General features: G+C 55.1%; 1 protein-coding gene across 1 annotated transcript; it reads left to right on the top strand.

The window, feature by feature from the left end:
• Positions 1-419: 419 nt before the first annotated feature.
• Positions 420-8,750, top strand: PERM1 (PPARGC1 and ESRR induced regulator, muscle 1). Its single transcript, XM_054222704.1, has 4 exons — positions 420-552; positions 1,141-3,174; positions 5,105-5,221; positions 6,987-8,750. The coding sequence occupies exons 2-4, from the start codon at positions 1,143-1,145 to the stop codon at positions 7,064-7,066; spliced, it is 2,229 nt and encodes a 742-aa protein (XP_054078679.1). The 5' UTR covers positions 420-552; positions 1,141-1,142; the 3' UTR covers positions 7,067-8,750.
• The last annotated feature ends 5,647 nt before the right edge of the window (positions 8,751-14,397 follow it).

Below are 14,397 nucleotides of genomic sequence, written 5' to 3'. Positions count from 1 at the left end.
ATAAGTGCCCTAGGAACGCTATCAACAAGGAAATGATGCCCCTGAGGCATGTCTTTATCACCCTAGAAACGGGTAACCTACAGACTGAAACAAAGAGGTGGGGATGTTGAAAAAAGAGCAGTCATTGCCATCCAGAGGTCACCCTCCAGCTTGTGCTAAAGGCACAGGGAGCTCTGTGGCCCTTTCTCTGGTGGCCATCCCTTGGAGCAACCCCAGGCAGAGTGCAGAAGACAGCAGTGGGCATCAGGAGTCGTCCCGGAGACCCCAGAGGCTGTGGGAGAGAAACGCATTGGCTGGCACCCTCGCATCTTCCCCAGGAGCTTCTATATATGGGCCTGCCCTCCCTGGACCCATCACACCCGGATCTCAAGTGACACACTGGGGAGGGAGGGAGGGAGGGAGGGAGGGGGTGTCTATTTTTAGCCCCTGAATGGATCTGTGCTGGAGCCGAACTCTCTGCCCCCGTCAAGGGTACAGCATCATGTTGTGCCGGGAGGATTTTCCTGCGCGGCTCTTTGAATGGCTCCATCACCGGCTTAGATTGTGGTACAGGTAGGATGCAGCTTTCTGATCTCTCTGCTTCTTCTCCTGCGGCTGGATTCCCCCCTGCTGGTTTTGGGCTCTGTTGCATCTCCCTGCCCAGAGCCAGGGGTATGGAAAGGGTTGCTGTGGCTTGCTGAAACGTCCTTGTTCGGACTGTGCTTCATGCATGATGCCGTGGCAGCAGGAATGCTCAACAGCGTAAATCCCCCACTTTTTTAAATGGACTGTAGGCAAAGGGAGTAGGAAAGGGGTATGTGAGGTGCGATGCTGCTGCCGAGAGAATCCCAAACCCGCTGTGCTGCTGTGCTCGGGGAGCAGAGGCAGGAGGGACCTGAGGGGGGTAGTAGTGGTCTCTCACTGCTGGCTGGGTTGTGGTCCAGCACAGCCATATGTGTCCTGCTGAGCCTGCCAGGAGCCGCCCTTGCCTCCCCCTGATTTCAGCTGGAAACAAGTGAGGATGAGTGAATACGTATGGCAGGGCAGGAACCTGGGGGGAAAGGGTTAGGGGCATCCTCCCTGGCTATGTCTGTTGATGCTGGTGCCCCCACCTCATGCCCTGATCGTCTCCGGCCCCCTGCCCTTGCTTTGCTGCTGCAGGCATGGATAACTTCGAGTACAGCATCCAGCTGAACGACAGGGACTGGGCTGAGTTCTTCTTGGCGTCGGAGGAATGCGACCTAGCGCCGGCCACCCTGGCCACGGCCGAGGAGCAGTGTCTCAGTGACATTGAACAAGGGGACGGCGTGCCGGGCAGGGACTGCCGCGCCAGCACAAACGGGCAGATCGCAGCGAGGGTGGGCAGCAGGCCAGGGCCTGGCACGGGAAGCTCTGCCCCACGTGGGGTGTCCGGAGACGCCTCCCTGCGCTGGCCCGCCGGCGGGCACCTTGCCCTGCCGGAGCTTCTCTCGGGCAGCGAGGACGAAGCGGACCTGGGCTCAGTCGGCAGGTTTCTGTGCGAGAGCGACAAGCCCGGCTGCCTTTCACTCGCTCCAATGCCCAGCGTGCAGGGGAGGCAGCCCCCCTGTCCCCCCACAGCCACACTTGCTGGCCAGGCTGGTGGCACAGCCGAGAGCAGCCCAGGGCCAGACACAGCATGTGAAGCGGCAGCACCACAGCCGGCATCAGAGAAAGGAGCAACCAGCGTCAGTCAGGCCATGGAGTCTCCCAGCCACCCAGCTGGAACAAGCGCCCCTCAACAGGGAGGGGATGCAGGAGGGGGACAGCCCCGTGGCAGCCCGGTGGCGGCACAGCCGGGGTCTCCGGTGCAGCGCAGCTCGCCGGCGCTGGCTACCTTCCCGGAGGGTTCAGCGAGGAAAAGTCCTAGCAGCACTTCCCGCTTGGAGCCCGGGGCACGGGGACCCCTGCGTGACCAGCCCCCAAGCCCAGCCTTGGAGACTGCGCCCAAAGCGCCCGGCATCCCAGCGCGGGAGGAGGCGAGCGGGGAGAGAGCGGGTGGCGAGCCGAGCTCTCCGGCTGGCTCCCCAGACGTCGTGAGGCCCAAGGTGCCAGGACAGCTGAGAAAGAGCCGCAAGCAACGTGGAGCCAGCGCCACCGAGGCAGCCCAGGGGGACAGGGAGCCTGCGGGGGTCGCAGGACAGGGGACTGGCGTACCCACAAAGGCACCTTTGGGCTCACCACTGTCCTCAAGGAAGAGCAAAGGGAAGGAGAAGGCAGCCAAGCCAGCTCTTGTGAAGCTGGGAAGCGAGGAGGCAGGGGAGAGCAAACGGCCGGTGCCCAGCCCTAGCACGGATGAGGGCGATGCAGCTGTGAGCGCTCCCCCGAAGCAGAAGGTGAAGGAGCCGGGGGCACAGTCCCCAGGGAAGGCAAAGGCCACCAAACAGTCAAAGCCAGGGCAGGCTGGTGGCTTGGGCGTACGTGACAATGTGCCGGTGATCCCTGCCAGCAGAGCTGCGGCTCCTCCGGGAGAGGCATGCCAGGAGGTGCCAAAGAAACCTCTCCAATCTAAGAGTGTGGCAGCTTTTGGAGGGGATGCTGCTGAGGGAGCCGATGGGGAGCCTGCAGCTGAGACCCCCGGGGAGCTGGGCCCCCCTTGCTTTGCAGCCAGGGCCTCTTCAAGAACAGACACCCTGGACGTGACTTGGCCTGAGATGTACGACTATTTGTTCTGTGACTCCCAAGAGGAAGAAGAAGGAATGGGGGACTCAGTAGAGGGGGAGAAAACACCCTTGGAAAGGGAAATATCCTTGCCTGAACTGTATGAATATTTTTTTAATGAACCAGAAGGAAAAAGGAAAAAAGTCAAGGGTAAAGACAGGAAACGAAAGAAGTTCAGCAGCTTGGACCACACTCAGCTGCAAAATGAGGATCCCGACTTGGCTCCGGCCAAAGACTCCGTGGTTATCTCGGTCCCTGAGGTGTATGAACACTTCTTTCCGGATGGGCCTGCGAACAGGGCGGGCTGGAGAGGGATTTTCTCCATCGCTCCAGCCTCCGAGGTGAAGAAAGCTGTGGGGGCTTTGAAGTCCCTCGTGCAAAGGCATCTCATCGGAGGCCAAGCCCCAGCCCCCCAGGCTCTCTTGCGGAGAGGATCTGGTGAGAAGCTCTCCCTCGTCCCGCTGGGAAGAGGCCAGGCACGGCCAGAAGCTTTGGACATGGCCCTTGCACTGAGAGGTAAAGCACGGTAACCCCCCGCTCGACAGCCCCGGTCACCGCTGCATGCGGAGAGGTGCCTCTGCCTTGCCTGGTCCCCCCTGTGCCTGGCAGCCCGCTCAGGCCCTGCTGCCACCACCTCCACTCCAGCCGCAGCGGCATTAGTGCCACCCTGCAGCTGGCAGCATTTCAGTGGGCTCCGCCAGGTCTGAAATCACGCTCCTGGCACATTAACCTTGCCGCACAGTAGCCCTGGGCTTCAGCAGGGGATGCGTGGCTAAAGCCACCGCCATCACCTTCTGTGTGGCATTGGCTCTCTCTCGCGATGCTCACGCTGTCCCTATGCCAAGCGAGTGCTGCTGGCTGGGCCCTGCAGGCCGGCTCCCAGTGCTGCAGGAGGCACGGACGGGGAATCTGGGTATATTCTGTGCATAACTTGCTTTGCTCCCTGCAAAACTCCAGTCTTGGGGTGGAGGTGGTCATGACAGCATGCATGCAAGAGGCTGAAACTCAGGCTGGCCTGAAGTCCCCGTCCTAGCTGATTCAGCTGTCCCCCTGGATGGCTATAACTTACTGTGGATTTAACCTATTATTTTGCACTCTGGCCAAGAAAAACTTACTGAAGCGGATAGCTGCATGAAACATGTGCAGTGTTTCTTCAAGGGCTGGTAGAGATAGGAATCCCCCACCCCAGTGCCATCCGACTGCCTGCAGAACCACGCAGCTGTATTTCTGATGAGGCAATGGGAGGTGGAGCAGCAAAATCCTTTTGTACCAAAGAACTAATGCCCCTGAGATATGGCCATGGCTGCTGAGCTGCTGTCCTGTTAAGGTTGGGCTGCTAATCGATCTAATATTGGTGGGGGAAAAGGTGTGCCCTGAGTGGAACATGTCCAAGGCTTCCAGCTGAAAGAGGTGAGGGGGACTTTAAAAACACGCAATAATTTGAAAAACACCCTCCAGAGACCTCAGAGTTACCTGAACATTGGCTGTGACTGGAGGCAGTCAAGAGAAATGGGAGTAAAGGAAGAGCAAGTCTGACCCACTAGGACAGCCAGCGTATTTATCTTAAAGCTTATATGATGCTTACAGCCACAGTGCCTCATAGTTAATATTAAAACCAAACAATGAATGAGTCATCCCAAAGGGTGCCTCAAAATAGAGCTTCCAGGCTGTTTGCACAGAGAAAAACCCCTTTGCCATGGTCATAGCTAATTAATAAGCCAGCTTTAATTAAAAGCCTGATCAAATAAACATAGGAGCGAAAATAACCTAGTCTTGCAACGTGTCTTCAAGTTGTGCCAGCCTGGGACTCCAGCAGAGAAAGAAATGCAGAGCGCTCAGGGCTGTCTCCCTCCCTGGATGTAGCAGGCGGCGGGAGTGAGGTGGGATGCGTGGAGAGATGCTGAGCACTGGTGCTGCTCGGGGACATACGTGTTGTCCCAGAGCTACGTGCATCTCACAGCACTGTCTCGCAGGAAGGGGACCCTGCCCAGCGGGACCTGCCCGCAGCCCCAGCGCATCAGCAGCCAGCCTAGGAATTACTCTCTCCTAAATCTGCTGCCCAGACCCCCTTCCAGCCCCCACGGAGGGGTGCGCTGGGAAGATACGCAGGGAGGTGGGGAGGCAGTCAGAGGTCCTAGAGGTGGCTGTCCTCTGGCTGTGCCTCACAGGCCCATGGGTAGCATCAACAAATACTGGCCTCGGGCTCTTAACAAAGTGTAAAACTGAGAGGGCTGAAAAATGTGCCACTCTCCTTAGGAAACTCTCCTGAGTCCTAAATAAACATGTTTGACTTGACCAATGATGAAAAAAAGGTCTTCTGGGAGGGAAAACATGTGAAAAAGATGTATTTCTCTGGGAGTGCAACGGACTTACTGCCCCAGAGGACTGGAGCCTGCTGTGGCAGAGGAGGAGTTGCGAAATCCCAAGCCTCGTGTTCTTCTCGCAGGGGGGCCTGAGGCTCCGCTGGCGTTGACCCACAAAGACATGTGCCTCGTCTTCTGTGCCTTCGCGTCCTGGGCAGTGAAGACCTCCGACCTGCAGGCTCCGGATGCCTGGAAGACCAGTACGTACAGTGCCCAGCCTAGTGGGAGCGGGGTGGGAAAGACCTCGTGGAAGACACGGCAAGGAGAAAGGCAGGGATGCTAACACACCTAATGGTGCCTGTGGGAAAAGGCAGTGATTTTCCTCCTTTTCTGAAGCGTCCTGTTACTTTCTAATACCTTCTCTTTCCTATAGAGATGGCAGGCCTGATTCCTACTCATTGATATTGTCCTTTCCACACACAAAGTGGCTGCTGGCTCAAATTGAGCCATAGCACAAGTCTGTATTCCTAGCTGTGGCCCCGCTCTGACAAGGACCAGTACCCGTGTGTCAGGGGAAGAGGGGCTTCTTTAGGGTCCCTGCTGGCTAGAAGCTGCCTCAGGACCTCAGTATGCAGGTTGATACTCCTTTGTCTCAGCTGGAACAAACGCACATATTTTTCTAATGTGCTGTAAAGGTATAATCTTTTTTCTAAAGGCAGCTTAGCTGAAGTATTATCCTGGTGCACTCAGTCCTGCGAGTAAACAGAACGCTGTCAGTTCTCTCCAACTGCAGCATTTGAGTAACTGGTGGGGAAAGAGGAAGCTCAGGCAGTGGGAATGAGCTGAGCTGTGGCCCAAGGAGCAGGGCATGGGACAGCCCGTGGGCACCGGAGAGCCCCCGCCGTGGGGCGAGACACCGGGGCCAGGGCTTCCTGCTGCTTGTCCCGGGGAGGAATGTTCCCCACTAAGGTCACACAGGAAGCTGACACCCCGGGGCTGAGAATAGCTCATTAGCTAAAGTTGCTCAGTGCAATCATCACAAGGAGCTTTTGGCCCGCTCCTCCTTGCCTTCTTAGTATGAGATGGTTGACGTGGCCTCGGAGAGGGTGCGAAAAGCGGGATATGGGCCTCGTGCCCTCGGGATCGCATAACCCAGCATGCAGTAAGCACCCGGCGAGGAGGGGAGGCAAGAGACAGTGTGACATCCTGGACTAGCAATTCTCTTTTGGCATTTTAGGTTCTAACAAGTTGAGTTGCCCTCTCTATGTCCCAGGCCCTAAGACGTAAATCCAAATCAAGTCTGAATTTAAACTGGGAAGTCCAAAACCATGGCTTGGGTTCCCAGTTTTGTTTGGGCACAGATCTGGGGAATTTGAGCTCTCCTATGAGCAAAGCTAAAAACATTAGCTGAAAGTACAGAGAAGAGCTTGACTCTGTGTACAGTCTCCACTAGAACATTTTCTGATTCTGGTTTTAGGGTATTTTCTGCTTTTGTCTGGTTTCAGAGAATCCACAGATAACCCACAAAAAGATATTTTTCTTGACATCTTTCTGGTCCAAACAAAAGTAGAAAATGAAGGGACTGTCCTGAAGCCCCTGAGATTGCCTACTGTGGCCTTCTCATCCCAAACTAGGCCCATTAGATCTCCACATGAACCTCCACATGAACATCTGACCACCACCCTTCTCTACTAAATGCATGAAGTCTATGGCTTATTTCCCTTAAAAACAGCCATTTTTTCTTGTGAAATGGGGGTGTGACCTGTATGCCCAAACTATAGGACTAGGCGTGGTTGGCCAGGCCGTGAGCAGCTCAGGACTGAACATGCTGGGAACAAGCACAGCGTGGTGGGGATGAAGAGCAAAGGCAGGAGGGGCCTGAGAAAGGGAAGGGATTGACGTCCCCTAGGTCCCCATGGTCCGGAGTGTGCCGGGTAGCTTGTGATCTTCAAGTTTGGGAAAAAATCTTCAGGTTTGGAAGAAGCACCCAGACTCACTCTGGAAATGTGTTGGGCTCTTTTCCAGTGTTCCTGGCAAGTTTTGGCACGCTTTCTGCCATCCGCTACTTCCGAAGGCAGGTCAGAGAAGGACACCCCCGGACCTAGGCTCAGCGCACACCACAGGTGCTTCCCGGGGACAGGCGAGGACGGTGGAGGCACAGACCGGGGACTTTGTTCTTGGGCAGCGTGAGAAGCCTGGATTCCAGCACCAAGACTTCTCTGGACCCATCCTTAAACAGGACAGGATGTCACAGGAAGCAGGATCCTTCTGGTGACAGTCATTTACAATACGGTAGGCAGTTTGTACCTGTACTGGACAGAAGAGGAGCCCGGCGTGGGCTGGCTCTGTTCTTCCTTTGCACACTTCTTGCATATTTGTGCTATCTCCTAGGAGTAGTCACAGTGTCTGTTCCAGGGCGCTGCTTGTCCGTCCTCCCTGCTGAAGACACCTGGTGGCAAAGGAAGGCACTGAGGTGGTGGAGGGAGGAAAGAGCAAAAGAAATCAGGAAAGTGCTTCGTTCCTATGAAAGGGTTGGAGTATCTGTGAAGGAAAAGAGGAGAGAGCTTTGGGGAAGAGCTCTCTCTGTCCAAAAATGGTGCTTTGCTGAGCATGTGCTGGCTGCGTACGGGGAGCTGGGCAGCAGCTAAAGGGGGATGGAGGGGCCGCCTGCTTGGCAAGGCCCATGTCTCCCATGACCGGTTTGGCTCACTGCAGGAGGACTCATCCTCTTGGATTTCACTCCAAGAAGTCACGGCTTGGTCTAACCGTTCAGGAGGCTGAGATAGGGTTTCTGTTGCATGTGGCCACCTCAGCCCTGCTGAGCCAGAGCTGTGGACGCGGCGTCTGTCCCTGTGGGTGAGGAGAACCCAGTGCAAGGACAAATCTCACTCCCGCATGTAGACGATGGGCAGGTGTCACACAGCCAGAGCCAGAGAAGGGGTGGCCAGGAAAGACCCTTCAGCAGGCTGTGCAGGACAGAAAGGGGCTGCGGGGGCGGCAGGGAAAGGGGCTGAGCGCAGGGAAGCCTCAAGAAAGAGCCCTGACAAGGACAGGAGCATGTTGGAGAGGAGGAAAAGGCATGTGTACATGTTTGGCTGTGACAATCTCCAGATGAAGGGTCCAGATATGTCACTTGGTCCCTCCGCTGTCTCCCACCCTAGGGACATAAAGGTGGCTGGGAGGAAAAGCCGGGTGAGGAGGTGCCGTGGCTGTGTGTAACCTTGTGGGGCTGGAGGGGACCCAGAATGGAAGGTGGGAGGAAAAATGGAATGGAAGTGGTTCAGGTTCTTCCCTGTCTCTAGTGCTTTCCTGTTCACTCAAGGGCATTATTCAGGAGGGTTTTTCTTCACTCCCAAGTCTGGTAACAGCAGGAATGTGAGATTTGTTAAGCACTTAGGGACCAGATGCACAAAGGTCTTGGGGGAAATCTGCCCAGATGACCTGTGTGGATCTGCCTATGAGCTTTATAGGAACAGGCTGTGGCAGTGTCTGTCTTAAGAAACGAGAGAGAAGAGATTTAGTTCTTTCCTTGTAATGCAGAGTGCCATGCAATTTTAATGTGTGTAGGGTTGCACTGAAGAGCATGTATTATTGCTGATAAGAGAGCACACTGTACAATTGTACAGTGAGAGATGGAGCAGTAAATAGCAAGAGAGAGAGATGTACAGGCCCTATATGGACTATAGCAGCTGTATATCCAGCGGGGGGAGTTTTGCAGAGGAGGAGAACAGATAAAATATGCTGGAAGCTTCTAATAAAGATCTATCTCATTTAATACTTTTGTGTACATTCCTGTGTCTACATTGTTTGTGTGTGAAAAGTTTGAATGAGTACTGAGTTTTAAAGAATGAGAAACCAATCCATTATATGTCCATTGATACAAAAATGTAGGAGCTGATGTGCTGGAGGAGCCCTGGAGGGACAGGGAGATGGGCTCCTTCTCCTCTTCTTTGTCTCAGTCCTCATGGTACCCCTCTGAGACACATCTTGGCTGTCGCGTGTCGCTAACAACCTGATCCAGAGAGCCCTGTCCTCTCTCCTGTCTCAGAAGCACTCAGGACTCGAGCGGAGTTCTGCTTTACCAGCCCTCCAGCCAGCTGGGGCCCCCTGAACAGATCAATGAGCGCGAGTCAATGCGCAGCAGCAGCTCCCGCGTCTGCTCCATCGATCCCCATCGCCCTCCCCAGTCTCCCCCTCCATGCAGCCAGGCTCTCCAGTCCGAGCTGCATCCAGGAACGCCCGGCTCCACAGCCTCAGGCCCTGAAAGACGTGCCCAGCAGACCTCGCTGAGCGGGAGCACGGCAGGCACAGGGGAGGCTGAAGTGTTCGCATATGCTCAGTTTTGCTGTTTATCCAGCCATAATCCATTAAGCGCTCTCGGCGTTCCCAGTGGCAGGTGGAAATAGAGCAGCCTTGGCATGGCGGGTGGGTAATGGGGGAACAGCTGGAGGAATCGCGCAATTTCATTATGCGGGGCTTTCCTGGGAGACCGGCACAGGGAGCGAAGCGAAGCAGGAAAAGGTCAGAGGAGGGCAGCAGGCAGGTTTGCTAAAAAAGAAAGGGGTCTCAGGGACTGCCAGCTCCTGTCTCGGGGAGGTCTGGCTCTTCCTGCGTGGTTCTTCACGCCAAGTGAAGTCCCCAGGGTAAAGGCCGTGGATAAATCCTGAAGGGTCACTGCTGACTTCTTGCTTGGTTTGAATTTTTCCGATTTTGTGTTTTCTAGCCTTGTCACACGAACCTGGAGGGAAATAATGTTTTCCCTTCACTTTGTAGGTGCAGGAACAGTTAATTTCCCTGCCAGCCATGTACAGTACTCCCAGGTGCAGTGCTGGTGGTTAATAAACGATTGTGCTAAAAGTCACTGAATTTAATTCTGGGCAAAATGCTTGGGAGAGCTGTTCTGGTTTGTCTCAGTGTCTCAGGGATTACAAAGCTGGCCTGAAGATCTCACTGGAACTGGGGAGGTTTCTGGCCAGAAACCATAGAGTTGGAGACACTTTGGATGACATTGGTCCCTCCAGGGAGGTTTGGATGGGGCAGGGCTCTGTGCTGGGATGCGGGGAGTCTGCGCGTACCCATGGCAGATGGATCTTTTCTGAGCAATGGCCTTGCTTTGGGGACCTCATCTTCCCTGGGGAAGCCGTTTTGTTCTCAGCCAGACCCCACAAACCAAAGCAGACCTTTGCTGCGATGGGGTGCTGCCAGTTCAACTCACCGCTTGGGCGCCTTGAGAGGAAGGAGGAAGCTCAGTCCATTGAGGCTGGGCTGGAGAACTTCACGGTGAATGCAAAGCTGCTAAATCGCTGCTGGGAAGAGACTTGTGTGTCCTGTCCTGCCACTATTGCTTGAAGGCTCTGTGCATGCTTTTTTTGCAGGAAGCCAACCCGTTCTGCTGCTCGCGGACAGTCCGGCTGCAGTCGGAGGCTACCATCGGTTTTTCCTGAACTGCACAGGGCAGGCTGCAGGAAAGCTGCTTTGGGTGCAAGTATCAGATACGATCCAGAAAGGAATCAGCCCCGTGCCCTGGTCCATAGGTGAGCCACGTGCAGCCAAAACACTGCACTGCGGGTGGGAAATGCAGCCTCCTGGACCCGCACGGTGGCACCAAGCGCCTGTTTTCCCGCTCCGAGGGACGCGGGGTATATCTCACTCTCTCGGTGCCTCTGTCCTAGCACTCGAAAACTCGTGCTAAGTTTCTGCCCAGGAGAGTTCTGTGCTCATGTTATGCTGCAGGTAACAGAGGTGCCTGTCGCCTCTAGCAGCGAGTGCCCTTTGCCCGTCTGCGATAACTGGTGGCTGATCCTTTAGAGCTTGGGCTTGGAGACCTGAATGTGATTTGCCGCCTCCCCCTGCTAAAAGTTACCAAAGGTGCCAGAGGATCCATCAGGTTATAAGGAGCATTTCACACTCTTTTTGTTCCCTACTGGAAGAAGTGGATGAGGGAAATATTTCAGAAGATCGATGTTTTCAGTCCACTGCAGAAACGAAAAGAAATATTGAAAGATCTTGTTGGTATCAGGAGATCAGCTCTGGGAGTGCCTACACTGCTCAGTCAAGCAGCGGCGTCTCTAGTGTCCTTCAAGGAAACCAGCCTGGACTTGCCTGCAATTTTAATGCTTGGTTTATTGTCCGACCTTTTAAGCTGTCTCCTCTCCTTCCATGGCGAGGTCATCTTGCCTGTATCTCACCCTGGAGGGAGGAGCCAGGAACTCACCATCTTTTGCAATAGCCACCGCAATAGAAACGACCTTTTCAGTGCATCCTCGCTGCCGGGAGACCGTTTTCCCTTCACCAAGGAGAGCGTCAGCGCTGGAGGTGGGAGCCGTGCCATCCCACCCCACTTCCTCGCCTTGCACGTAGCTCCCACATCTGACACCTTATCTTGCCAAGCAGATGAAAAAGTCAGGCAGGTGCACCCTCAAGAACTGCCTCCCTGTTTCAGCTGGCCCTCGTACACCGTGCGAGAGCACGACATCTTTTGGTGGATTCCCCCACCCACAGGGCAGTGAGGGAGTTGCTCATCCCAGACTGGAGCAAATCCTGCACGTCTTCAACTCCTTAAGGGAGGTGCTGGGTTTTCCGAGCAGGAACAGGCAGCAGGTTCACCCAGAGGGTCCTTCCCCGACCTCAGCTGTGGTTTCAGGCAGCTGCTGACAGGAAGAGACACGTCCGTACAAAACGCTCCCAAAGGAATTCCCAAACCTCAAGTGTCTTTGGAAATACGATAAAAAGATGGGCAAGTCCCCGCACAGCGGAGGAGCGGGAGCTGGCCAGTTATGGGGGCTTTTCCTCCAGACTCCTGAAGCCAAACAAGCAGGTCACTGGCTCCACTTTCTTTTTTAAAAAACACCTCTCTGCTGTTTATTCTTTGAGAAAAAGACATTTGAAAGTGTGGCTTGGGAATCAGAAAGCAGAAAGCAATACAGCAGCCCGTGGTGTTTCGATAACTGCTCTGGTTTTCCAGCTATGGTTTCAGAAGGGGGGGACACCTGATTCACGACTTTTAGCGCTTGGAGGGAGTGGGGGGGGTGGAGAGATCATTTGTCAGAGAGTGAATTGTTGGCAGCTGGTGTCAGCTCATGCCTTTCATCTGCCTCTGTGAATAAAGCTGCAGCTATCCTGTGACCCAGCCGAGCAGCGGGATGTGCGTAGGCTTGCTGGCAGCTCCAGAGCTGGGGCTGCAGTTTGTGGGCGACGTGGGTCAGGCTGTATTTCTGCTGCGGCCAGGCTGTGAAGGATGAATGCAGTTTTTTGAGGAGAAGAGAGGTAGTTTGTGTGTTTACAGGTAGTACAGTTTCCTTTTTAATTCCAGCTGCACTGAGACATCTAGTGCCGCTTTAAGTAAACCCTCGATTTTTAAATCCTGAATCTGCTGAGAAGTGTGTCAGAGCAAAAGCAAGAGAAAGGGGGTTTTCACGGTCACAAAGGCAGGTGTGTGTGAACAGAGCTCACAAACACAGCCCTGTCCCCACCTGCGACGGAGCCGCCCGGGTCAGCATCTGGAGAGGAAACCATCAGGGGAAAACCAATGGCCAGCAAAACCGACGGCTCAACCGGGAAACCGGGCTGCGCTGAGGCGCTGGGCTGTGCGAACTGACCAAGCTGGTGCGTATGGGGGCTGCTTTGGAAACTTTGTAGGGCCTGTACGCACTCATAAGTTGCTCTGTGCCAATTATACCAGCCTAGCAAAGCTGTACAGTCTTCTAAAGTAGGGACAGATAGAGGGAGAGCAGGAAGAAGGGCTTCTTCTAGGGGAGCTAAACCCAGCTGGGAAAAAGGGTAAAACTCCTTTAGCTGCTCATATGGCAGGCGCCGTGTAACCATTTCAGTGGCAGTTTGTTATCACAACCCTTAATTCCTACAGGATAGCAGTGAAGAAACGGCAGGGCTGTAGTGGTCAACTGGCCAGCAGCATTCAGGGACGGGACCCTTGGGTCCTATTTACACCCACAACCCCTCTCCCTGTTGGTGCAAGTCCCCGATGGTGGCCGTTTGCTAAGGGCACGCTCGCATTTCATCCCGAAACGCTATGTTCCGCGCCAGGCAGGGGCTGGAAGTAGCTATGCTCTGCCCCAGAAGTACTGCGGGAACAGGGCAGTAACTCAGGGGTGGAGGCACGAACAGAGAGATGGGAGTTCAGGACCCGAAATAAGAGCCAAACAGACCATGGCAGCTGCGCACAAAGGCGCGCTGGAAGCGTGAGAAATGAGCAGCCTGCGCGTTGAAAGGGCAGCCTCTGAAAGAGTGACAAATTTAGCCCAGATGGAGCCGGGGAGGAAAGTTGCCACTCTGGGAGCAGGGCTTAAAATCGCTTTAGAAGTTGTGTCTTGTCTCTGTAGAGTTTTGAAAGCAGGGTCTTGCACCTTGCTACTGGTGGCCCTGTGTGTGTGCGTGTCACTGTCACCGCTCAACACATGGCAGCTTGGGAGAGCTGTTATTCCGTTTCTTGAGCACCTCTGGCCACAGCACAAACACCCTCCATCTTCCCAAGTGTTGTTGCCTTCCAGCAGCCACCGGGGTGTGGCTGCCCCATCCCTGGAGGGGTTCACGGCCAGGTTGGACGGGGCTTGGAGCAACCTGGGCTGGTGGGAGGTGTCCCTGCCCAGGGCAGGGGGTGGCACTGGATGATCTTCAAGGTCCCTTCCAACCCGAACCATTCTGTGATTCTATGACAAGCCCTCTGCCTGCCCTGCTGCTCCCAGCCCTCAGGTTACCTAACTGCAGCGATCACCCTCTGCGGAGGCAGCCAGGACACCTGGTTTTCTGCCCAGAGCAGATGCAGGGACAGACGTGGCCTGCAGGCATCTGGATGCAGTCCTCAAGGCAATATTTCCTTGCCAAGCAAGCCCCTGCCGTGGCCAGCTCCTCTTCCCAACTGGCTTCGTTAGAAAGCGGCTGCCATGAGGCGAGAGCATGGGGGAGAGCATCTGTCATTCGTTTCAGTGGCCATTTCGGCCCAAACCATCACAGTCAGACTGACAAAAGGGCAGAGGCAGAGCCAAAGCCTGCCCCAGCTGGCAGCCCGCAGAGGGCTCAGCTCCGTATCTGACCCCAGTCCCACTCTGTTCACCCAGTTTTCCCCCGGGATGGAGAGCAGACAGCGCAGACCATCCCGACTCACAGCGTGGCACCACCGTTCCCAGCTGCACCAGGGCACAGAGCCATTTGGACCCCGCCACGGATTTTTACAGAGCACCTTTCCAAGACCCCCAGAAGGCAGGGCTGAAGCAAAGTCCGATTCGCTTTGGCGTTAAAACTCTAGCCAGGGGAAACTTTGCTCTCGGATTAGGTGTTTACAAGTGCCTGACCTGAACTAGAGACAGTCGGCACCCTGGAAATCCTCCTGGACCCAAAGTCCTCAAGGGAGGAAGCCACGGTGGACAAAAATTCACCTCCACTAAACCAGATGATGGCAAAGAAAGAGAGAAGAACAGTA

Source organism: Rissa tridactyla, chromosome 16, assembly GCF_028500815.1.
Source record: "Rissa tridactyla isolate bRisTri1 chromosome 16, bRisTri1.patW.cur.20221130, whole genome shotgun sequence".
Taxonomy (NCBI): Eukaryota; Metazoa; Chordata; class Aves; order Charadriiformes; family Laridae; genus Rissa; species Rissa tridactyla.
The sequence above is the reverse complement of the archived record's forward strand: the minus strand, read 5'-3'. Positions and strand labels throughout refer to the sequence as shown.